The sequence below is a fragment of the Cervus elaphus genome, chromosome 5 (assembly GCF_910594005.1).
Source record: "Cervus elaphus chromosome 5, mCerEla1.1, whole genome shotgun sequence".
NCBI classification, from domain to species: Eukaryota; Metazoa; Chordata; class Mammalia; order Artiodactyla; family Cervidae; genus Cervus; species Cervus elaphus.
In genome coordinates, this window is record NC_057819.1 from 127,090,725 (window position 1) to 127,116,077 (window position 25,353).

General features: G+C 45.9%; 1 protein-coding gene across 2 annotated transcripts; it reads left to right on the forward strand.

Moving 5' to 3' along the window:
* Positions 1–406: 406 nt before the first annotated feature.
* Positions 407–24,732, forward strand: PRPSAP1 (phosphoribosyl pyrophosphate synthetase associated protein 1). 2 transcript variants are annotated; one of them, XM_043905444.1, is made up of 10 exons: positions 407–842; positions 3,854–3,906; positions 6,794–6,860; positions 14,721–14,893; positions 16,438–16,553; positions 17,030–17,085; positions 17,788–17,933; positions 21,567–21,637; positions 22,414–22,560; positions 23,447–24,732. In XM_043905444.1, the coding sequence occupies exons 1-10, from the start codon at positions 673–675 to the stop codon at positions 23,603–23,605; spliced, it is 1,158 nt and encodes a 385-aa protein (XP_043761379.1). In that variant the 5' UTR covers positions 407–672; the 3' UTR covers positions 23,606–24,732. The 2 variants fall into 2 exon arrangements, with proteins under 2 accessions (XP_043761379.1, XP_043761380.1); XM_043905445.1 differs by lacking the exon at positions 407–842 and adding an exon at positions 7,319–7,466 and having other exon boundaries at positions 3,861–3,906.
* The last annotated feature ends 621 nt before the right edge of the window (positions 24,733–25,353 follow it).

Below are 25,353 nucleotides of genomic sequence, written 5' to 3' on the forward strand. Positions count from 1 at the left end.
GGAGTCTGTTTGGGGAATAAACACTTGGTTTAGGAATACACCACCTTTTAGGCATTTTAGTATCCCAGGCAACCTCCCAGCCCAGCGCATGCGCCTCGCAGGGCTCTCGCGCAGTGTTACCATAGAGGCTCAAGGCTAGATCGTCAACCAGCGCAGAGGCAGACATTTTGGATCCTGGCAGGAAAAAGTTGGACAGGCTGACACCACTAAAAAGTCAGGCTGAACCGCCAAAGAACGTGAGAGCAAAAGAACCCCCGTGGGGGCGACAAGATCAAAGTGGCGAAACGAATCTTTAATGCCTTCCTAGAAAAAAATAAGCTTGGGGAAAGTTGCCCAGCGCCCTGCCCTCATCTAAGATGGCGACCGTGCGGGCGCTCTAGCTGCGCCTTTCGGATTCCCAGAGGGGGCGGTGCCCTCGTAGCTATCTTTGAGGTGATCAACGGCGCAGGTTGCTTTGCTCTCTCGTCGCGCCTGATTCCTCAGCGAGTGGCCTTTGGTACAAAGGAGGTTGGGGGTCTCGAGACTCTCCCCCGCCCCCCCCCCGCCTCCCCCGCCTCCCGTGTCGGTTTTCTCGGCGCCTTCGCTGCGCTGGCCTCGCGGCCGCCTCCGTCAGAACCGCTCCCGGGTGCAGCCCCTCGCGGGCCGGCTGTAACCGCGCCCCCGGGCCGGACGATGCCCAGGAAGCTGCTGCTGCTGCCCCCGCTCTCCGTGTCCTCCGCTTTCCGCGCCCCGCGAGCCTGCCCCGCCGCCCGCCCGGCCATGAACGCCGCCCGCACCGGCTACCGAGTCTTCTCTGCCAACTCCACGGCCGCCTGCACCGAGCTGGCCAAGCGCATCACCGAGTAAGGGGCGGGGGACGGGGATGTCCTAGGGGGCCCTTCCTTTCAGGGAGACCGTCCTTGCTCCTCTTCGCCTCCACATCCCCCGTCCGGGGCGAGGGGTGATGTGGCCCCTTCATCCTGCCGCCCCCACCCCAACTTTGCAGCTGAAAACGCGTTGGGCTGGCCGACTTAACTGGCTTTTCCCCCAGCCCACCCTTCGGGTCCTTGGAGCGCCCGCCCTGCTTTCGGCTCCCCACTCCCACCTCCCAGGCGGTGGAACCCCACCCCCACCCCCAGGTTAGAGCTTTGTGGGAGCAGGGGCGGCTCTGGGTTTGGCTCCTTTTCCCACGGTTGGAGTTGACCTCTGGATCTGATCGCCGCGGTTCCCAAGTCTCCCCGCCCTGGGAGACGGAGGCCGGCACGTAGTTACAATATCTGGTGCAGTAGATGGGGGCGGCAGGGGGCGGCCTTGCAAGTGAAAGACCCCCGAGGCCCAAGATGCACGGACTGAAGCAGACGTGTAGGGGAGGGCTGTGAGAACAAGGCAACCCCAGGGAGCAGATTTATCGCAGCTGATGATTGAAACGACAGGTCTAACCGTAGTCTGTAAGTCAGTTAGGTTCGATCAGTCTTAAGTCTGCTATTTTCACCTAAGGAAGCCTCCAGCCTCGAGTGGCCTTTGGGGTCTTAGGACCTTGCCCGTCTTGCCCCTGGGCAAGAGACTTGTTTTTCCTGAACTTCATTGGTAAAATCGAGACAGTTCCTTCTACTGGACCCAGAACATTGTGAACATGAACCAAATAATGGTTCATGCGTTCAAGCGTCTAGCAGAGCAGAGGTTCATAGTGGCCCTCTGAAAAATACATGCTTACTAAATGGCCTCTTTTCTAGTTGGCTCTTGTAGAGAGTTCCAGAGTCCTATTGTAGAGAAAGAACCTTCTGAGCCCTTTGCAAATAAAGTTGTTAAAAAAATAAATAAGCTTGTTTTTTAACTTTTAAATTCATTCTCACGTTTTAAACAACTTATTAGAGTTCTGTGGGGTTTTCAGAGTTTATAAGTAATGGCATGAATATATTTTAAAATTCTAGATGAAAAATGTAGAAGAAAGGGGAAACTTTAGTGATATTATCTCAGTATTGGCTGTGTTCTTTTCAGTTAGTTTTAAATGAGATTAGAAGAGTGTAAAAAAACACACAGTCCTTTTGCAATCTACTACCTAGTTTCCATTTCTGACCACTGATTATTTGTCTTTCTTTTTGAGGCCAACTAAAACACTTAATTTTAAATATAAAGCTTGTGTTTGTTTATTTTGGGTCAGATTTACCACAGTGACCTTGCTGAGAGAAACCAGAGAGGGGAGGGCAGAATTAAATAGTCAGTGGTTTTGCCTTGGTCTTATATTTGGTTCTTGAAAAAATTGTTCCAGAAAAGTTTTCAGTTTTAACCTTTTTTTTTTTTTTTTTTTTTTTTTTAGTTTTAACCATTTTTAAGTGTGCAATTCACTGGCATTAAGTACATTCACAGTGTTGTGTGATTATTGGCACTGTTCGTTTCTGGATCTTTTCCATCATTTCAAACAGGAACTCTGTGCACTTTTAAGTACTAACTCCCCTTTATCCACCCCTCCCAGTCCCTGGTAACCTCTGTTCTATTTTCTGTGACTGTGAATGTTCCCATTCTAAGGTCCTCCTATACATGGACTCATACAATATTTGTATTTCTGTGTCTGACTTTTTTACTTCGAATCTTTTTTTTTTTTTCAATCAAGGTTTATCAATAATGTGGGCTTCCCTGGTGGCTCAGATGGTAAAGAATCTGCCCACATCCCTGGGTGGGGAAGATCCCCTGGAGGAGGGCATGGCAACCTACTCCAGTATTCTTGCCTGGAGAATCCCTGCGGACAGAGGAGCCTGGCCGGGCTACCGTCCGTGGGGTCGCAGAGTCAGACACAGCACAGCCTCCATGCTGTAGCGTGGACCAGAATCTCACCTCTTGTTAAGACTGAGTAATGTTCTGTTGTGTACTTGGCTGGAGTGTTTTTAAACAGATTGCAGAACGTAAACAACAACCATTATCAACAACCCTTATTTCACTCATAAAAATGGTAATACTGACCAATAAGAACTGAAAACAAACAAAAACCCACCATTAATTCCTTTATGTCTACTCTCTTGTCTAGGCCTAATGTCTAGTTCTTGTGCATATTTCACTGTGTGTGTTAGTCACTCAGTCATGTCTTTGCGGCCCCACAGACAGTAGCCCACCAGGCTCCTCTGTCCATGGAGGCAAGAATACTGGAGTGGGCTGCCATTTCCTTTTCCAGGGGACCTTCCTGACCCAGGGCCTGAACCTGGGTCTCCTGCATTATAGGCAGGTTCTTTACCATCTGAGCCACGAGGGAAGCATGTTTCCTAGGTTGTCTCAAAAACGAGTTTTCCACTTGGTTTGTTCTAATCGGGATCCAAACAAGATTCATACTGCGTTTGGTTAATGACACGGAAGTCTGATGCTTTTGACAGTTGAGGCATTTGCCTTTGGCTTGTGTTTTTTGAACTATTGCTGCTAACCACATGTTTATTTGGCATCAATTTTGCAAGACAATTATTATTCGAGAAATGATGGGAGTAGATGTTAAACTTTGGTTGTGGGCTCTTCCCAGTAAAGCAGTGTGTTACAGAATGGTGAGCGCTGGAAGCTGCTCATGGAATGACAGGATTTTTAGTTCTTAATAATGAGTTAAATTTTCTAAATTTTTTTTTTTTGGTAAGAGAATGCTGGTGTAGTTATTGTAGTCTTTTTGTTAAACACATGCCTGTGAACTGGAGTTTTTCTGAAAAGAGCCTTCCTTCTTCTTTTTCAATTAATTTGTTTATTTTTTGGCTGAGTTATGCAGCATGTGGGATCTTAGTTCCCTGACCGGGAGTTGAACTCCAGTCCCCTTCATTGGAAGCATGACTTCTCTGATGGTCCAATGGTTAAGAGTGGTTAAATGCTCCTAAAAGAGCTTTAATTGCTTTTTTTCTCCCTTTAGGCGTCTTGGTGCTGAATTGGGGAAGTCTGTGGTTTATCAAGAGACCAACGGAGGTAAGTTAAACTTCTTAAACGTTCTTTGTCCTTCAAGCTCCGTTTAATTGACTGGCATGTTTTTAAAAGGCGAGTGTTACTCATATTTAACACAAAAAATCCGTTGCTCTTTAACAGTAGGGGTGGAAAGCTTTCAGTACTTCTAAACCTTGACTTCTTATTTTCTCCTTAAGTCTTCTTTCCTGTTATTCCAAGGTAATGCAAATATCTTGTCATTTTAGAATGAAAAAAGTGATGGAGGAGATTTTTCTTCCTTATTTTGTTGTATTTGATATATACTTTCTATGTTTATCTGTCTTTCTAAGTCATCAAATGGTGTTAGGAGCCATCTGTACTAGATAGGTAATGACTTACTTTAAAAACCTCTTTGAATTAGTTTTATCTCTCATTTTTTCTCTCAAGTCTTGTCAAAGCTTACCCTGGGTTAGTCACCACTTTTTGTTGCCACCTGAGTTTTTTGTTCCGAACCAGGTGGAGGATGTGGGACTCTTCATTCCCAGCCTAGGGATGGAACCCGCACCTCCTGCAGTGGAAGCATGGAGGGCCATTGGACCGCCAGGGAAATCCCCTGCTGGGTTTCCAGGGAGAGCTGGAACATGAAATAATACTGCTTGAAGGCACTTTGTTGATAGCCGTGTTCCAGGAATAAACCCCCAGCTGGGAATTATTTTTGCAAAGTTGAAAGCCTTGGATTCATGTTTCTGTGTTTGCCTAGGAGATAATTAAGATGGAACTTATGTTTGGGGATCTAAAAAAGCAAAGTATCGGACAGTAATGTAAAGCGTACGTTCTGGAGTGTGTGCAAGTTACATCTGTGTTATAATTAACCCCCAGAAACCCTTAATCCAGTTTCCACACTCAACAGCTGCTAACTTGGTGACTTCAGAAGCTCTCCTGCCAGGGCAAGTCAGGAGATGCTTATTTTTGTTGTTGTTGTTAAACACATGCGTGTGAACTGGGGTTTTTCTAAAAAGAGCCTTCATTCTTCTTTTTCAATTAATTTGTTTATTTTTTGGCTGAGTTGCGCGTCATGTGGGAATCTTAGTTCCCCAACTGGGAATTGAACCCCAGTCCCCTTCATTGGAAGTGTGACTTCCAATGAAGGTGAGTGCATATAGGTGAGATAGCCTATTTAACAGTAACAGATTTGGTTCATTGTGATGGCATTTGGGGATCTCATTAATGAAGCATTCGAGGGAAGGAGGGAGGTTTAGGGAGGACCTTTTTCTCCAACTTCCCATCACTGTTCTAGGCCTCCTCTCTCTCTCTTGCTGTCAAAGTAGCTTCTTAACAGGTCGTCTTACTTACATTTTTAGCCTTTAGTTTGTTCTGCTCCCCTCCAATGGGTTATTTCCACAATGCAAACATTTTTTACTTATCTCTGCTTCACATTTTATAGGCCAGAGTTCAGTCTCCTTAGCAATCATGTTGGGGCCCTTTGGGACCTAGGTTCTGCCCATCTCACCTGCTTCATCTTTCATCATGCGCATCAGCATGTCTTGTGTGCTCCGATTCAGGAATCCATTTGAAATCTACCTGCTTCTCTCTCTGCCTCCACTGCTGCTGCTCTGGTCCAGCGCACTGTCTGTCACTTGCCTGGACTCCTTAAAAAACAACCTAGATGGGGAACACATGTTAATCCATGGCTGATTCATGTCAGTGTATGGCAAAAACCACTACAATACTGTAAAGTAATTAGCCTCCAACTAATAAAAATAATTGGGGGAAAAAAAAAAAACCAACCTGGAGTGGCCTTCCCCAAGTAGCCTCTCCTGCTTTGCCACCATTCTCTTTACACTGTAGCCAGTGATCACACGGATCCCCCAGTGGTTCTCCTGTCTACTTTGGAATAAAATCCAGACTCTTGGGACGTCTGGTCTCAGTTGGCTCCCTGCCCTCCTCTCTTATCTCCTTCTCCTCTTTCAGTCTGTTTCCAGATGCACAGTGACACCCCCTCTGCTTGGTACCCCCTGCCCCCGCTGTCCCACACTTTCGTTCCCACTACGTGGTCCAGCCTGCGGTGAGGCCATCGTTCCCAGGCCTGTTTCTCCTTTCTCGTGGCTGGGCTTTGTCCTATACATTGTCCTGGAGTGTTTGCCAGTCTCTGGCATTGCGTTGTTTCTCCTAGGTCAGTCTTCCCCTTGGTCCGTGTCCTCCTCTTTGGGACCCCAGCTCAGGGCCTGACACAGAGGAGACCACGGCTTTGTTAAAAAGAATAATAAGGATATTAACCTTTGGCCTCTTTAATTGCTGAATACTTTTCCCTGAGCATCTTGTGTTTATCTAGTGATGGATTTTCTTTTCTGGACCCTGAGATTTTACATAGACCTGATTATTGCTTTTGCCTTCTAGTCTATTTTTGGCTTATTTTCCCCTGAGCTTGACTTTTTTTTTTAACATCAGTACATGTCATTCCCAGATCTACTAAGAATTTATTTTGGTGCACTAAGTGAAGTGTCAATTTCAGTTCAGTTCAGTCGCTCAGTCGTGCCTGACTCTTTGCGACCCCATGGGCTGCAGCACGCCAGGCTTTCCTGTCCATCACTAACTCCCAGAGCTTGCTCAGTCTCATGTCCACCCAGTTGGTGATGCCATCCAACCATCTCATCCTCTGTCGTCCCCTTCTCCTCCCGCCTTCAGTCTTGCCCAGCATCAGGGTCTTTTCCAAATGAGTTGTTGTTTAAATTCCCCTTTACTCCCTCCAAGTGTTGGTTTAGATTCCCCTTTACTCCCTCCAAGTGTTGGTTTAGATTCCCCTTTACTCCCTCCGATTGCTGCCCAATTCTTACAGCATTCTTTTTTTTTTTTTCTTCTTACAGCATTCTTACACCATTCTTACAGCATGAAGTACTTTTCCTTAAAACTATAGAACATTTTTATTTTTCAGAAACAAGAGTTGAAATAAAAGAATCTGTTCGTGGCCAAGATATTTTCATTATACAGACAATACCCAGGTAAGAGCATGACTTTATCCCTTTTCCTCTAAAAATCTTAGTGATGTAACTTGCTGTCTCTTCATGTGAACTTCAGTATTTTCTAAATTGTAAATGTGTTTGCATGTTAACTGCTTTCTAAAACATGATGTATATGTATGCATTCGCATGTATACAGACACACACGTTTGGTCTTTTGGAATTCTTCCCATGATTGTCACACTGTACTTAACTGCTGTGTGTTTACTTGATCATCTTTTCCAAGCTTGAAAATCCTCAAGGACAAAATATCCTCCCTCCGTTTGCCAGGGTCTGTCTGTTCAGCTCTACTGAAAGCCTTTGTTGTTGTTAAATGCAGTGCATAGCCTCTCTGGTTCGTGTCCGCTGAGGCCGGTTTTTGCACTGCGTTTAATTTTGCACAGTGGCCGGTTCCCCCCACATCGTCTCTATCGCAGATACCATCTACTCCTTCTCTCCAGGCAGGACAGGCCCTGGGAGAATCCTGGCATACCTGAGCGTGAACTTCCCTGTGGGGTCATCTCCTCTCAGCCCCTCACTGGGAATGGGGTTGGTGTCTTTGAAAAATCCAGACCTTCACGTCTCGATCAGATTAGTTCCTGAGACTGTGTGAGTAATAAGCAGGGCGCTGGGTGCCAGCAGCGTGCGGGCGCTTTACATGTGTCCCTTTTAATCCTTGGGTGTCAGTTCCACATGGCCACTCTTGTTTGGCCTCTGTGATTCTGAGATTTATAATAAGAAATATGGATTTGGTCTTCCTGTCCTGGCGCAGAGCTCCTAAAACTATTGGAACTTCCTCCTTGAGAATTAGCAATCAAAGTATCTCCATTATTCAGAACACGCCCCTTTCAGTTACCCCTGAATTATGTTAACGCAGGGAGTTTTGGAAATCCCCTGGATAAACCCAGGGTGGGGGCTGGTTCCTAGGGGTACCAACCTTGTGATGAGAGGGTGGGTGCCTTCAGCCTGGCCCCCGTGACCTCTGTAGAGGAGTTGAATCCATCTCCAGTGGCCAGTGATTTGACAACTTGTGCTGGTATCATGCTGCTGCTGCTGCTGAGTCGCTTCAGTTGTGTCCAACTCTGTGTGACCCCACAGACGGCAGCCCACCAGGCTCCCCAGTCCCTGGGATGCTCCAGGCAAGAATACTGGAGTGGGTTGCCATTTCCTTCTCCAGCTGGTATCATGAAGCCTCCATAAAACCCCCAGAAGGCCTGGGTGTGGAGAGCCTCTGGGTTGGTAAAGATGGGGGTGCTTGGAGGTGGGTGCACGCAGCAAGGGTGGGGACGCTCTGCACCCTTCTCCCATACAGCATGCAGGATCTTCGTTCCCCACCCGACCAGGGATCAAACCCGTGCCCCCCTGCGGTGGAAGCACCAAGGCCTAACCATTGGGCCTCCAGGGAATTCCCTGAGTTCTTTTATTATTATTATTAATTTGCTCTAGCAAACTAATCGGAGCTGAGGAGTGGATCCTAGGAACCTCTCAATTTATAGCAGGTTGGTTAGACAGGTGACAGTCTGGACTTGCCCGTATCTGAAGTGAGGAAGGGCGGTCTCATGGGACTGGGCCCTTAAGCTGTGGGATCTGTTGTTATGTCCAGAGAGAGACAGTCAGAATTGAACTGAATTGTGTGTACTTGTTTTGAGATTATTTTAGAAGCCACCGTTGTCTTCCCTGTGGTTCAGTTTGGTGGTATCAAAGCAAAAACACCTTCCCTGGACAGTTGCTGTATCTTTCAGGATGATGGGGATGGGAGAGGAAATTTGGAGAAAAGACAAAGAGAATGTGTGTGGGTGTGGATCCCATGTAGAGTTATTGGGTTTGTCCCAATAAACAGTATAAAACAACATTCTGTTGCCTGACTTCAGAATATTTGAATGACAACTAAATTTAGTTAATTTAGTGGGGAATTTAGTTTTTTAGTCCTATTTGCCATACATGGTTATATAGATTGCCGATTGGTGCAAAATGCATAGCCTAAAAGTTGCAAGTTAGGTTTCATTTGAGGACCTTACTGAGGACTATAGCCTTGGAGCCTGTCTAACAGGTGGAGCTAAGGAACCACTCGATGAGGTAAGAGAGGAACCAGGATTTGTGTGAGGTGTTTTCCAGGTGGGGGCGGAGTGGGGGAAGTGAAGCATCAGAAGATTATTGCTGATCACCAAGCAGAGACATCCCAGTGATTTTAGTGCTTTTCTGTACTTGGGAAGACAAGGATTTCTGGTCATTGAAATTAGCCCTTAGGTATGCATCTGTTTATCTAGGGCCTGTTACCCAAAGCCTAGAGAGCTGCTAGTTTTTCTCCATCCTGAATTCCCCTCAGGGCTTGACTCCGGTGGAAGTCAAGATGTGTCCTGGGCAAGGTATGCAGGGAGGGGTCCGGAGCTTTCAGCTGCTGTCCCCCCAGCTCTCCAATCCGGAAGTTCTCTGAACCCCCTCCTTTTTGGGTTTTTACAGAGGCTTCATTACAAAGGTATGACCTATTAAATCATTAGCCTTTGGTGGTTGATTGAATCCACGGGGTAGGGCTCAGTCACGGGGTAGGACTGAAAGTTCAACTTCTCTAACAGTCGTGTGTCTCCCAGGCAACCAGTCTCCTCCTTCAGGTGCAGTCCGAAAGTCACCTCATTAACATAACGAAGGACACCTTTACTGTCTCAAAGCTTAGGAAATTCCAAGGGTTTCCAGAAAGCCTGAAATGGCGGCCAAATAGGCGTTCCTTACAGTCAGTCACACTGCCACAGGGGGTCCTCGGGAGCTCCCAGGTGCCCTGAACACCGGAGCCGGTGAACTAGGTGGGGAGCTTTACCAGCTGTTGTTCGTAGGACAGAGTGTTTTATGTCACACCTTCTAGTTTGCTGATGTAACTGTTGGTGTTTAGTCGCTAAGTCATCTTAAGTGATCTCTTAAGTCCATCTCTGTGCAGCCCCATGGACTGTAGCCTGCCAGGCTCCTCTGTCCATGGAGTTTCCCAGGCAAGAATACTGGAATGGGTTGCCATCTCCTTCTCCAGGGGATCTTCCCCACTCAGGGATTGAACCCACGTCTCCTGCATTGGCAGGCAGATTCTCTACCACTGGGCTGCATAAGACGACTCATTAAAAGAACATGACAGCTTACTCGCTGCAAATGATGAATTGTTGGAGGTGGAGGTGGCACGTGTCCTGCTCCCTGACCCTGTTCTCAGAACTTCCATCTGTGGTGCTGGTCTGTCTTTGCAGTTTTAACTGATATGTATAGACTATGTCCTTACCTCACACTCATTTTTTGCCCATTGAAAATGAGAGAGCAGTAAAAGCCAAGGTTAATGTAAGATGTGATAGTCTTAGGGAAGAGAAAAAGAGTTGGTAGACAATTAAGATTGTTCTACTTAGAGATTACAGGCACTAGCCAGAATATCGGAGAAGGCAATGGCAACCCGCTCCAGTGTTCTTGCCTGGAAAATCCCATGGATGGAGGAGCCTGGTGGGCTGCAGTTCATGGGGTCTCTACGAGTCGGACACGACTGAGTGACTTCCCTTTCACTTTTCGCCTTCATGCATTGGAGAAGGAAATGGCAACCTGCTCTAGTATTCTTGCCTGGAGAATCCCAGGGACGGGGGAGCCTGGTGGGCTGCCGTCTGTGGGGTTGCACAGAGTCAGACACGACTGAAGTGACTTAGCAGCAGCAGCCAGAATGTGCTGGGAACAGATAAAGCAGAAACTGCCAGCCAGTTTCTCTTGGCCCTGCTAGCCCACACAGTAACTGCCTGGTATCCAGTTTGTCCGGCGTCCCTCAGAGAATGGGTAAAGCCACTGTGACAAAGGCCCTTTTGTCCCCTTCCTGACCAAAAGGGGGTGGGGCATGGGAGGCTTTCCTTAGCCTTGATCTAAAGAATGTTGAATCCCCTGGTGCATAGGTCATTAGGAAACGGAAAAAGTAAAAACAAAAAATAAAAACCTCATGGGAGAGATTAGTAATTAGTGGAAAGAAAATTACTCTGAAATCAAGGCTTCTCCAAAACTTTTGTTCCTCTTGTTACACTCAATGGCTTACCATCTGGCCCTCCCTTGCGTGGTGTCTAAACCTTGTGGCCTATGGTTATGTATTGTAAATGCTGTCACAAAGACAGCTGAAAACCCATGACCCAGACAGATATCCTTCTAGGGTCTGTTTAATTAACTTCAACTCTCAACGTATTGTTGGCATTGGGATCTGGTATAAGAAACCACCACGTCCAGTGAAGCTTTTTTTAATGCCACACACTGCACCACACCAGTGGAAGATTAAGAAAGCTTATCTAGCGTCAACAAGCAGTCTGTATGTGAAAGAGGCTTTTGATAGAGGGTATATGATGCCTGATGTTTAGAGACGGACTCCTGAGTTACCTACATTCTGTACCGAGTGCCGTGCCGGCTTCATCTCAATCCCCAGAGCCCACAGGCATCCCTTGAGGTGATCTGTTGTGGGCGGGGAGCTCTCCTCTGGGCTGAAGGATCAGAAGGGGAAGGGGACATTCTTAGGTGAGTTAACGTGCTCCTCCTAGGGACAAATGATCCCAAGGGTGATGGTGGGGGAGAGCCAAAGGATCCCCCCCCCAACAAGATGAGGTCAGCCTCATTTACCAAGTTATCTCCCCACCGACACAGTACGTGATGCAAGGTGCTCAGTAAGTATTTGGTAAATGGATGATGCAGGATGAAAATTGTTGAAGAGTGTGGAAAACTGACCAAGTATTATGAATTCCTAAGTGTTAGGTTGATACAAATGTAATTGCGATTTCAGACCATGAATTTTAAATCATTATAACTGGGCTCAAACACATTTCTATTATAAAATAGGAACCATTAAAATCAACACATTTTTGCCAGAGGAATAAGTTGCCAGGAATAAGTTGGTATATTCCAGTAGTGTAAAAATCTGTGCTTCGGGATTCTACAAACTCTTGGAAAGCATTTTCTTCTGCCTTCTGCTGGTTGTGGAAACATTTTCCCTGCAAAAAGTTGTCAAGATGATTGAAGAAGTGGTAGTCGGTTGGTGAGAGGTCAGGTGAATATGGCGGATGAAGCAAAACTTTGTAGCCCAATTCATTCAACTTCTGAAGCTTTGGTTGTACAACGTATGGTTAGGTGTTGTCATAGAGAAGAATTGGGTCCTTTCTGCAGCCCTGGCTGCAGGCGTTGCAGTTTTTGATGCATCTCATCGATCTGCTGAGCATACTTCTCACATGTAATGTTTTGCCAGGATTCAGAAAGCTATAGTGGATCAGACTGGCAGCAGACCACCAAACAGTGACCTTGACATTTTTTTGGTGCAAGTTTGGCTTTGGGAAGTGCTTTGGAGCTTCTTCTCGGTCCAGGCACTGAGCTGGTTGTCGCCGGTTGCCATATAAAACATACTTCTCATTGCATGTCACGATCAATCCAGTCGAGACATGGTTCATTGTTGCTGCAGGGAGTAAGAGAAGACAGCATCTCACAATGACGGCGTTCTGATTTTTTGGTCGCCTCGCGAGGCCTGCGCTCAGAGCACTCTCACCGCTTCAGTTTGCCTCAAAGGCTGTGTGATCTCAGAGTGGCCGTTGTGGAGTTCTTTGGCGACGTCTTGTGTGGTTGTGAGGATCAGCTTCGGTGATGCTCTCGGTGGTTTGTTGTCAGCTTCCGATGGCCAGCCACTGCGCTCCTCGTCCGCGAGGCTCTCGTCTCCTTTGCAGGACTCCTGAACCACCGCCGCCCTGTACGTTGTTAGCCAGTTCCTGGGGCCAGTGCATTGTTGATGCTGCTAGTTGTCCCCGCTGCTTTATAACGCGTTTTGAACTTGAATAAGAAAATCACAGGAACTTGCTTTTTGTCTAACGTCATTTCCCTAGTTTAAAATAAATATAAAATACACAGTAATAAGTTATTAGCAAAAAAACATAAAGTGAGAAACGTGCATTAAAATGATGTATAATATAACCACATTTATTTAAGGAAGTATTCCAAAACAGCGAAGTTCAACAGTGCAAAACTGAAGTTACTTTTGCACCAACCTAATAACCTTGAAAGTGGTTGATAAATGTCGTGTCATGATTATACCAAAAGGTTGTGTGTCTTCTGACCTTTTGATGCCAGACATGGGATGTTGGAAATATGAGGGAGAAGAAGATTCCAGTTTATTTCAGAGGAAGGAAATGATAATTGGAAAATATGTAACCTGTTAGCAGTCCAAAAGGAATATCTTAGTCGACAGTTGCATCTTGAAGTTGAGCCCAGAATCAACTCTGCCTACCCTGTGGAAGGAGTAAACAGAGAAGCTTATGACTGAACCTTGAAATAGTCATGAAGAGTCCAGACTGCAGAGGGGAGGTAGGGAGTCCCCCCAGTGAACATGGGTGCGGAAACGGTGTCAGAGGGAAAGGGCGTCTTTGCATCGCTCCCTCCCAGGTGCATAGATGTGAATAGAAACTGGAAGAGACGAGGGGGAAGCGGCCTGACAGTCCTTCAAGCTAAAAAGCATTTCATGATGAGTATTTCATTCGACCACTTATTCAACAGTCATTTGTTAAGTTTCTGCTGTGTTGATGGCAGGCCTTTCCATTTTGATCAGGTGATTCAAGAACTGAATAAATAATCCAGGGATTTCCCTGGTGGTCCAGTGGTTAAGACTCTGCCTTCCAAATCAGGGGTGCAGGTTCAGTCCCTGGTCAGGTAACTGAGATCCCACATACCACAGGGTATGGCCAAAAATTAACATAAATAAGTAAAACTTTTCCTTTTTTTTTTTTTTTTGTAAAGTATAATCTGAAGAGCCTGTTCCTCACTTGGGTGGGAACTTGGACATGGGAAATGATCTTCTTTATCTTGGGAAGGCAAGGGAAATACACTCCTAATGCCAAAGGGTGTTTGAGGACACTTGGACAATCCCAAGAAGAGTTGGGAGGAGGCTAGAGAGAGAGGATTGAACTTTGGAAGGTCATCCTGAAGGATTTCAAGGCCCTTTAAGAGCAGAGCCCTACCTGCTACTTGATCAGTCTTGGCAAAGGGTGGCACTCAGCATTCATTAAAATTTGGAAATAGCCTTTCCTTTGAATACCTTCCAGATTCACATTTCCTTCTTTGTCTGTCTGGGTTATCTTTGTATCCCAGGTGACTCAGTGGTAAAGAATCCGCCTGCCAATGCAGGATCCACAGGAGATAATTCCTGGGTCAGGAAGATTCCTGTGGAGAAGGAAATGGCAGCTCACTCCAGGATTCTTGCCTGGGGAATCCCATGGACAGAGTAGCCTCGTAGGCTATGTCTATACCCTTTTGCCTGGTAGGCAAAGGGTCTGATACAACTGAGTGACTAAGCACGCACGTGAATCTAGGTATCTCAGGGAAAGAAGGGATGGGGGAGATTTTTGGAAATTAACTTCCAAGACCTTCCTGCCCTGCTTACCCTTCTCTCCACCCAAAAAAAAAAAAAGACCAAATTCTTTCAGCTAAGTGGAAGGGCTTGTGGATTTCCCATGGTGTTCCCAGGAAAAGGAGGTGCCAGCACCCTGGCCTGAGTTCAGATCCTGGGGATGGTACCAGCAGGTGTGGGTTAACTGGTCATCCGCAATCAACATCTGCTTCACCTGCCACTCCCATGACAGTGTCATTGACAAGATCCAGGCAGAGATGAGTGTGGATGATGGTGCTGTGAATGTCAGTAACCTCAGATGCAAACTAGAGTTCACTCAGCTCAAAAGAAAAGTGAACCAGCTTCCTCCTCTATTCAAGAGGTGCCATCCTAAGCTACTGAGAAGATTCACATTAACACCCATCTTGGCAACCAAGGTCAGGTTGCTGGGATTGAGATCCTTGCCAGGGGTTAATAAATGACATTAATCCCAAAGGACAAACCACCTGTTTCAGAGACGTGAACACGGCTGTGATGGAGTTGCTGATCATGGCGTATGCGCTGAAGACCGCCTGTGCCAGGAACATCATTGGCGTCATCCCCTACTTCCCCTACAGCAAGCAGAGCAAGATGCGGAAGAGGGGCTCCATTGTGTGCAAGCTCCTGGCATCCATGCTGGCAAAAGCAGGTGAGTGCGGCCCGCGCCTGGGGCCCCACACCGGCAGTTAGGACCCTCCCCGGGCCAGAGTAGTCCATACCCCACCAGCCATAGGTGGTTGGTGGTTACCTGTTTCTCTGAGCGTTGTTGGGTAGTTTCTTTGTCTTGCTTGTTTTTGCATAATTCTGGTTAGGGATCTGTGAGCTTAGGTGTACATTTTTTTCCTCTTTGTCCCACTTCGGAGTGACCTTGTCTGCTTCAGGATTCTTTTCTCTTAACTTGGACTTTTTCCACATTCTATGTCCTAGTCATCTTATCATCATTGAAATTTTAGCTGACCATCTTGGCATTCGGCTGTGATCTTTTGAGCTTCAGTCTAGATTTGTTTAAACCTTAGCTACCAGGGAGCTCAGTGATAAAGAATTCCCCCCTGCCAATGCAGGAGACACAGGAGACGTGGGTTTGATCTGATCCCTGGGTTGGGAAAGTCCATTAGAGGAGGAAATGGCAACCCACTCCAGTATTCTTGCTGGAATAATCCTGTGGACAGAGGAGCCTAGCGGGCTACAGTCCAAGGGGTCACAAAGAGTCAAACGCAATTGAGCACAAAATTCAGTGTATGTACATAGTAGTAAAACTGGGTTTTTCTTTTACCATTTCTTCAGCTTACATACTCTCTTCTCCCTCCCTGATTGTCCCTCTGTATAGCAGATCATTTCATCATATGTTTTTGTAGTGACATACTTTCTGTTCAGTGTAATAACCTTTCAATTGTTGGGATTTTATTTGCTTCATGTTTATTTAAAAACTCAAATATAGATCTGAGTCCTCAGAAACATTTGAATTCCATTCTTTAAAAATGTGTAATGTTTTTGGAAAGAACAAGTAATTCTGGTTCTTTCCAAAGAACCAGAAATTTTGCTCTGGAAATTTTTCAGTGAGCTTGGCCACTTGCCACGAATGTACATTGTCTTTTGTTTAGCACTGTTGGTTATAAGAGTATGTTTTCACTGTTTTTCTATAGGCGTACTTCCTAACCCGTTCTCTTAGGACATAACACAGATTTTTCCAGACTCTTCAGTGTCTTATCCTTGTGTTTTGTGGTTTCTTTCTTTCTAGTATATATATATTACTTTGCTTTTGCTTTCTTGTTCCTTCTTCATTTATCTACAACCCTTCAACATTTCTTCCTAGATTCTTTAATCAAGGCCTTACTTGTTTTTTACATCTATTTTTGCTCCAGTATTTAATGCCCTATTCATATTTTTGCTTCTGCCTGATTTTTCTTTCTCTAGTTTTCAGGCCCAGGCTAATGGTTAGAGTAGAAGAAAGCGCTGTTTTTTCTAGGTTTAGTTTTCTAATCCGTGTGGAAGTTTATAGGCTTCTTTACATCAGGCTTAGCATTGTCTTTACTAAGTTTTGTTAAGATTGCAAATAAGGTACAGAACCAGCGCACTTGTTCACAGTACCCCCTGCCTTCTGTTAGGAAGCAGGCATTGGGCGGCTAGTTTGTGTCCACTGTAGCCGTCAATTTGTAGGGGTGAACTTTGTAATTTTGTGTTTTAAAATTTCAGGTTTAACTCACATTATCACTATGGATCTTCATCAAAAGGAAATACAAGGCTTTTTCAGCTTTCCCGTGGACAACCTTAGAGCCTCACCTTTCCTGCTTCAGTATATCCAGGAAGAAGTGAGGAGCACCAGCAAATACCCCCTTGTCCTCAAAAGAGACCCCATGTAGTTCTTCTCTGGTACCAGGTTTCCATATTGAAAGGCACAAAGGGTGATCACATGATCTCTTGCTGAAGTCTTAATGCCTGAGGCAGCCAGCCAGGGTCAGCATTGAGGCACAAAGGATCTTTTATTTTTTAAAGACATTAAAAACAGAGTTCCTTCTAAGTATCTTTAGCCATTTGCTTATATTTTTTAAAATGAAGGTTTTAAGAATTGTTTTTTATCTTCTTGATGTAGCCTACTTTGGCCATGATGCTAATTGATAGGGATTAAAAAATGGTAACTGTGTGAATTGAGATTCTAGCATACTTATTTGCTAATATGGATCATTTTTATAAGAGGAAAAAAGATGTAATGCCAGCACCCAAGTATTTTTGTTTATTTATTTTTTGATATCTTTTCAGTATTTTCTTATTTTTCCTCCAAATCTAGATTCCAAATTACAGAAATGCAGTCATTGTAGCTAAATCGCCTGATGCTGCAAAAAGGTAAATAAGCTAGACACACTCATCGCTTTCGGGTGCTTCTGAAGTCAAAATGGGCTGTTAGGATCCGGGGTCTGTCCGTATACAGCCTGTGAAAGCTCACGAGTCCAGCTTTCCCCCAAGTCACTGTCATACTCCAAACCACAGCTTTGCCTCTGGTCTCCAAATAACATGCGTGGTTCTTGGAATTACTCAGTTTTCCCTTGGGAGAAAACGAAGTCCTTCAAGTTCTCAGCAAAAGGAAAACAGGAATGCCACAAGCACCTTTCAGGCAGTGGTTTTTGAGACCTTTTTGAACAGAATTCTGAAGATGAGTGACTTCCCTGGCAGTCCAGTGGTTGAGACACTGAGTTTCTACTGCGGGGGTCTCAGCTTCCCTCCCTGGCTGGAGAACTAATATCCTGGTGTGACAGGCAGCCAAAAAGTAGAGAAAAAAACAAAACCAAAAAGCAACTAAAGGTGAATGTGAGGCTGTTGGGCAAAGAGTAGAACCAAAATGACCAGAGTCAGATGCCAGCCCACTTCCCACCTTGGGGTCCTCTTGAGACATTTGCATTCTGGCCCAAGCCTCATATTGTGACTTGCAGAAACAGTTACTTTGCATGTCCCTAAGAGGTGGAATGGTATTTTCATTCTGTGGTTAATGAAGCCACGCTTGGGTCTTCCTTCCCATGCATCTCACCTCTCCCATTGGCTTCCTCTCAGGGCCCAGTCGTATGCAGAGAGGCTGCGTCTGGGCCTGGCTGTCATCCATGGGGAGGCCCAGTGTGCGGAGATGGACATGGACGATGGCCGCCATTCCCCGCCGATGGTCAAGAACGCGACTGTCCACCCAGGGCTGGAATTGCCGTGTAAGATCAGCCGTGTCTTTATTCTGTTTGTAAATCGAAGACAGTTTTGAATAGTACGAATGGCTAGGAGTTCATTCCTACATGGATGTATTCTGGTATTTTTTTTTTTACAAGTTTGAAATTTTATTTCTTTTTTTAGTATTATTACAGGTTTTAGATTTTATTTCTTTTTTTAATATTAATATGATTTAAAAATTACTTTATATTGGAGTATAGTTGATTTACAGTACCGTGTTAATTTTGAGTGTATAGCAAAGTGGTTTAGTTATTTGTGGTTGTTGCTGTTTAGTTGCTAAGTTGTGTGTCTGACTCTTTTGTGACCCCGTGGACTGTAGCCCACCAGACTCCTCTGTCCATGGGATTTCCCAGGCAAGAATGCTGGAGTGGGTTGCCATTTCCTTCTCCAGGGGATCTTCCTGATCCAGGGATTGAACCTGCATCTCCTGAATTGGCAGGTGGATTCTTAACCACTGAGCTACCAGGGAAGCCTAGTTTAGTTATTATATCTATTACACATATTACACACACACATATCTATTCTTTTTCAGATTCTTTTCCCTTATGCGTTATTACAGAGTATTGAGTAGAGTCCCCTGTGGTATACAGTAGGTCCTTGCTGACTGTTTTACATACACTAGTGTATATATTAACATATCTGTTAGTCCCCAACTCCTAACTAATTTATCTCCCTTCACACCTCTCCCCTTTGGTAACCATAAATCTGTTTCCTAAGTCTGTGAGTTTGTTTTGTAAATAAGTTCATCTGTGTGCTTTTTTAGATTCTGTTTATAAGTGACATGCTATCTTGGTATTTTAAAATAATTGAATGGTATTACAGTGGTTTCGCCTTTCGTGAAATATTTTGTTACACACATTTGTAGGCATCGAGGACAGTAGAGCTAATATGGGTAGCACTTGGTTTTCCAAGACTGTGAAATAATTTTGCCTTTAGTAAAAAGTTGTATGTATAGTGGCATGAATATTTTGGTAAGATGGGTGATGGCGCTTTCCAGGTGGTGCTAGTGGTATAGAACCTGCCTGCCGATGCAGGAGACTTAAGAGAAACGGGTTGGATCCCTGGGTCAGGAAGATTGCCTGGAGGCGGGCATGGCAACCCACTCCAGTATTCTTGCCTGGAGAATCCTGTGGACAGAAGAGCCTCGTGGGCTACAGTCTATAGGGTCACAGAGCGTCAGACATGACTGAAGCGACTTAGTACACTTGCACACAAGATGGATGTTGGCAAGCATTGGTCAAATATCAGGCTTTGGTGATCAGGTAACTAGCATTTATTTTAGTGATGTAGCTCTTTTGACCTGATACCTAACTTTTTTGTTTTTAGTAATTTACTTGTTGATTTATTTTTGGCTGTGCTGGGCCTTTGTTGCTGCATGGGCTTTTCTCTACTTGTGACGAGCAGGGGCTACTCTCTAGTTTGGGTGCTAGAACTTCTCCTTGCGGTGGCTTCTCTTGTTGCAGAGCACGGGCTTAGCTGCTCTGCAGCATGTGGAATCTTCCCAGATCAGGAATCAAACCCATGTCCCCGGCATTGGCAGGCGGATTCTTAACCCACTGTGCCACCAGGGAGGTCCTGTGGAGGCCTATTCTCTGGATGCTGTAATGAAGTCTGTCTCTTTTAATCGCCACCAAATTACGTGTTGAGTTTGTGCTGCTCCCAAAGCCACTTATGAGCAGGGACTGAGCGTACCAGGAGTGAAGCTTTTGTTGTCTTAGTCTTTTTTTTTTTTGGCCTCAACCCTAGCCATGCCTATTTTTCATTTCAAACTGATAGAATTTTGGGAGGGAAAGGGAAGCTTACCAAAGAGTCAACAGGAGCATCAAACTAGAGCTGAGTTTCTGTTGTGGTCTGACAGGAGAGACTAGCTTGCAGTCTTTTTCTTTTTTTACGGAGAAAAATGGTCACGAAAGGGACCACATCTCTTTAAGAATTGGGGAGGCCAGCATAACCACCTACCCACATGGTTTAATTTACAGACAGGATTTGAGGAAGGTTTTTCTGATGTTGGTGGTTTACTTCCTCCTCTTTTAGGTGATGCTTATATGCAGAGCCTTTGTGACTGCCCAAATTCAGGAAATTGCTCTTGTTTCCGGGATGGGTAATCAGGAAATGTCTATTGAAGTTTGCCAGTAATGTAGTGTTGGATTTCAGCCTGGCTGATTTGCTGGTACACGCGGAGGGACACCTGTTCTTCAGGTTTATAGCACCTGTCAAGAGGAGTCAGCTCTGGTGGATGGCCTGCCGATAATCACTAAACTGTAGAATGACCCTGAATTTAGCCTCTTCCCTTTCCCTCACTACTCCTACAGTAGATATTTCAGATTTAAAAGAAGCTTTCCAAGACTTCCCCTGTGGTCCAGTGGTTAAGTCTCCACACTTCCAGTGCAGGGGGGCACAGATCGGGGAAGTAAGATCTTGCATGCCACGCAGAGTGGCTGAAAAAAATTAAAAAGCTTTCCCCAAAAAGCAGGATGTCTGTTCTGAAATACTTCTGCCCCCTCAGTTTACTGGGGCCTCCCTTGTGGCTGAGCAGTGAAGAATCTGCCTGCAGGGCAGGAGCCTCAGGAGACGCGGGTTCATCTCTGGGTTAGGAGAGTCCCCGGGAGCAGGCCACGGCGACCCCTCCGGTATTCTTGCCTGGAGAATGTCCCCGTGAATAGAGGAGCCTGGCGGGCTGTAGTCGATGGGGTCGCGGAGTCAGTCAGGCCGCACGCCCAGTTTACTAACCCCCTTTTCAAAGTGAATTCCTCTGTCCCTTCTGCATCCTGTAGTTTGCTTTGTATTCGGGGTGGGCCTTTTTCACATGTAAATTTTGTAGTAGATAAGAAGCCTCAACTTTAAGGACCAGTTAAATCAGGAAAAGATGATGGACTTGTGATTATTGTCTTCAGCTTCCTAATTTTCAGGAAACTGATTATGTCAGTGGTGTAGCTATTTGATAGTGAGGTTACATTCTTTGTCCCAGGAAGGTCACTGTGGAAGAAAATGAAGTCAAGCCAGCTCTTTGACAGCATTTCCCTGTTTACTTTCTAAGCGGCATTTATTTACATACATACAGAGTGTGTCTGTTCTGAGTGGCATTGTGGTATGGCTGCTTCTCTGTACCAGTGAGCTCTTTCTTGCTCTGCTCCTCCACCCTCCATCTGGAGGCCCCCGTGCACCCAGCGTGGTCTGGGTCTTGGGCGCACAGGGCCCCTGAGCCCTTGAAATGCAGTTGGTCCCAACTGAGAATCACCACATGTGGAGAAGGCATACCAAATAAGAAGACAGTGATGAGAAAAAAAAAAGTCTCTAATAAAGGTGCATATCGATTATGTGTCAAAATCATAATATGTTAGGTATACTGAGTACAGGAAAAATCTGTGAATTTCATCTGTTTCTTTTTGCTTTGTGATGTGGGTATGGAAAGTTTAAACTCGGCTTCCTTGCTGGTGGACGGTGCTCCTCTAGATAACCCACCTCTGAGAGGCCTCAGGTTGACTAAGGGGAATCCACACATTTTTAAATTGTCTGTCCGGGCTCTGCCACCCGTTTCAGGGAATGTGATGTGATGACTTCATTCACCTAGTGACCCTTGGCTGACTGGGATCTTGTGATTTGTTTTGCTTTCCTAGTGATGATGGCCAAGGAGAAGCCGCCCATAACGGTAGTTGGAGATGTGGGAGGACGCATCGCGATCATAGTGGTAGGTCACTGTCTCCCGTCCTGGGCAGACCTTGTAGCAGGTGTCCATCTTGGGATGGGTGTCCGGTGATGATCGTACATTTAAATGGATCCGTCTGGCCTTGAACCCCTTAGGACAAGTAGCAGAAACTTTTAAACCAGATGAACAGGGATCGTTATTACAACTTACACATGTAAAATGAGCACAGTAGTGGCACCTGTAAGTAAATTCAGTTCCACAAATAACCTTGTCTTCAGGGCCCTGGGTTCTATCAAACCAGCTGACCCCGCTCCTCACCTGTAAGTCTATGGGTCGTGAAGTGAGCTCGACGGCCCTTCCACTTTCACCAATGAGAACATGTGTCTCCTTTGTTGCTTTAACACAGTACCTGTGCTCCCAGCTCTAAACTGCCTCTGCTGGGCCACAGGATCAGACCTTTACTATGGCTTACTTCATTGCTCTGTTCCCATCAATTAGCTTTCTCTTGGGCAAACAGTAAATGAGACACTGGCTATGTGGTTTTCATCAGAAGTTTGAAATAGATAGGGGAAGGAATCTTGGGAGATCTCCTGAGCTGAAGCAGAATGTCACGCTGTAAGGCTTTGCCGCGCTCTCCTCTGAAGTTCAGTCCGCGCGGCTCTGTTGCCGCTGCCGAGGGCTGCTCAGTCCTGTCTTTGACCCGGGCGGATGGCTCCGTTCTTCCCTTGGACACCCTCGGAAGCAAAGTGCAGAGAGGCACACGTTTACAGACGGGGGTGGAGGGACCTCCTCGAGCCCGAGCGTGGGTCTGTCCGCAGGATGACATCATCGACGACGTGGAGAGCTTCGTGGCCGCTGCGGAGATTCTGAAGGAGAGAGGCGCTTACAGGATCTACGTCATGGCCACACACGGCATCCTGTCCGCAGAGGCCCCCCGTCTGATCGAGGAGTCCTCCATCGACGAGGTCTGTCTGCTCTTTTTGAGGTTTTAAATCTTTATTTTATACGGAAAGAGCTAACATTATTTCCATGTAAGGTAGACGTCCTGGGTGAGCCATTCAGGGAAGTGCACTTAGCCTAACTTAGAGGTCTGTCTGCTCCTGAGTCATGATTTGCTGCTCTGTCTTCTGTGGATAGTTCAGTGGCTCAGTCAGTATCACTTCCTCCCTCTCCAAAGGACTGAAATCATGCTTTGGGTGGCTAGCCATCTGGGCAGATGTCAGATTTACAGTTAGAAATATGGGCTTCCCTGGTAGCTCGGCGGTAAAGAATACACCTGTGGTGCAGGAGACACAGGTTCGATCCCTAGGTCAGGAAGATCCCCTGGAGCAGGGCATGGCAACCACTCCAGTATTCTTGCCTGGAGACTCTCATGGACAGAGGAGCCTGGTGGGCTGCAGTCTATAGGGTTGCAAAGAGTCGAACATGATTAAAGTGACTTAGCACACATGCGTGCGCAGTTAGGAATATGTCTATTTTCATAAAGACTTGCTCTCTGTACTTCAGTATAATTTGTATTTCAGTATAATTTCATTCTAAAGTAGCATTTCTCTCAAGACCTAAATTCTTCCCTAATAGGAAGGTTTCTTGCAGAGCTAGGTCTCACCCTATCATTTCTGCATACATAGACCAAGACCTCCATAAGCTTCTCTTTTGAATCCTTTCCCTTGAATGTAAACCTTCCCTTGTGTAGTATTGGTTTAGTTTGTAAAAACATACCCTGTGAAGTTAGGTTTTGTAGTTTGAAACTTGGTCTGTGGGTACCAAATGTTAGATACACGTTTCCAAGTGACCACCTCAGGCCACACAACATCAGTGACAGTGTTTATTTTCCATTACTGCGTCAACCAGGTGGTGGTGACGAATACTGTCCCTCACGAGGTGCAGAAGCTGCAGTGTCCCAAGATAAAGACTGTGGACATCAGTCTGATTCTTTCTGAAGCAATCCGGAGAATCCACAACGGGGAGTCCATGGCGTACCTCTTCCGGAACATCACAGTGGACGACTAGCTCTCGCGGTTGCCTGGGCCCTAGAACTCCTAAGGAAAACATGTGAAGAGCAGTGCCATCAATTATGTACACGGTGTTTCCTTTCAAGGGAGGCACATGGTTTCTCTTGCCACGTTCGGTGGGTAGGAGGCATTAAGATAGTCCAGGGGACAACAGGGATCGTGGGGGAGTGGCCTCAGCTGTCTGCTGTCACCATCCTGTCTCTTAAAAAAAGTTAGATGCCTTCCTGAATAGAATCTGAAAATCTTGCTGGTGTTGAAAGGGAGTGAAAGGCAGATGAAACCCTGACCCTCTTAACGTTCATTCAGTTGTTTCCACCGCAGGGCACATCCGTGTTAATGTTGAACCCGGTTAGGGAAGCTGAGGACCGTTCCTGTTCCACTTGTCGTCTCGCCGGTCAGCTTTCTCCAAGTCTTTTCTAGAGAATCCCATTTTTCTTTAAGAACCCGCTTGCCAATAGCCAGTGAACAACGTTGCATTGGTGGTGGTGCTCCTAGCGAGGACTTCACATTAGCGAGTCACGCTTATCTCTGGGTCCCTGCGTTGCTCTTAAATTGCAAATAAAAGAATTTGCTGTGTTAGTGTCTTCACTGCAGAGCTGCCCACTCCTGCCTTCTGTCCAGACGCTGCAGAAGCCAGTGCCTTGAATGCGGGACGGCCCAGGTCCATGGCTGGCCCCAGCCCTGGACAGACGTGCCCCTCTGCACATTCCATCCCCTTCCCCTCATGTTCCCTGAAGTTAAATTCTTGTTGAATAAGTGAATGTTTGAATATTGATATCTGAATATTTGAATGTTCAATATTTGAAACCTAGGTGGTAGTTGTTATTTTAATAGACCTAAACTGTACTTTTCCCCTGTGTGCTAGGTGACATTTAGGTTGGTTGCGTTATTTAGGACTGCACTTCATTTTTCTGCCAACATTTAAAATGACACAATCCTGATTCTGTTATAGTTGACATCTTATTTGTCAGGCAGGCCTTGCTACAAGTGCCACATAGACTTTTTCTAGTCTGATCCAAGTCAGAACTGAATGAAACGGGAGGAAACAGTGTCTGCCCGGAAATGAACTGCAGTTGCTCATTTGTTCTGTTGGTTCCTGAGATTAAATAAACACCGATTCACTTACTTGTACCATTGCATTTCTCTGTGGGGAAGTTTCCTGGACATTCTTCTCCCTTTCCTAACAGCTAGGAAAGTTCCCCAGCCCACCGTGGAGACTTGAGCACATTCCCTTTCTCAAGCACACAAAAAAGTTGCCTTCTGTTAAGAGTCCAAGTAGGAGGATCTTGAGAAAAGAACTTAATTGTGAAATGATTCCCGTGGTTGTAGAGGAAGTGTCGTGGACTGCCGTTACTCAGCAGACTGGTTTTGTCCTGGAGGTTGGGCCAATGACCCTTCCCGGGTCTCTCTCATCAGCTGTCAAAGGGGAGGTTTGGAATCGAAAGCCAAGGTCCTTTTCAACCCAAATTCCATTTATACCTCCAGTGAGTGTTTTCTGTGTCTCCAGGAGATTTTAAAGGTACTTATTCAACAGAAGCATTTAGGTGTACATTTCCTGGGGTTAGAATTGGAGTATGTTAGAATAAGCCCTTTGCATTGGCATTTAGTGAGTCCTAGTGTGTGCCCAGGGGCGGGGGAGCCTGGTGGGCTTCCGTCTATGGGGTCGCACAGAGTCAGACACAACTGCAGCGACTTAGCAGCAGCAGCAGCAGTGTGTGGGCCTAGCACGATAGCAAGTCTCGGGGA

Bases quoted from the DNA above. Each gene is read 5' to 3' on its own strand.
- PRPSAP1 (XM_043905444.1), top strand. From the start codon at position 673: ATGCCCAGGAAGCTGCTGCTGCTGCCCCCGCTCTCCGTGTCCTCCGCT. The intron at 3,907-6,793 runs GTAAGTTAAACT...TTTATTTTTCAG, and splicing joins TTATCAAGAGACCAACGGAG to AAACAAGAGTTGAAATAAAA. The intron at 16,554-17,029 runs GTGAGGAGCACC...CTCCAAATCTAG, and splicing joins TTCAGTATATCCAGGAAGAA to ATTCCAAATTACAGAAATGC.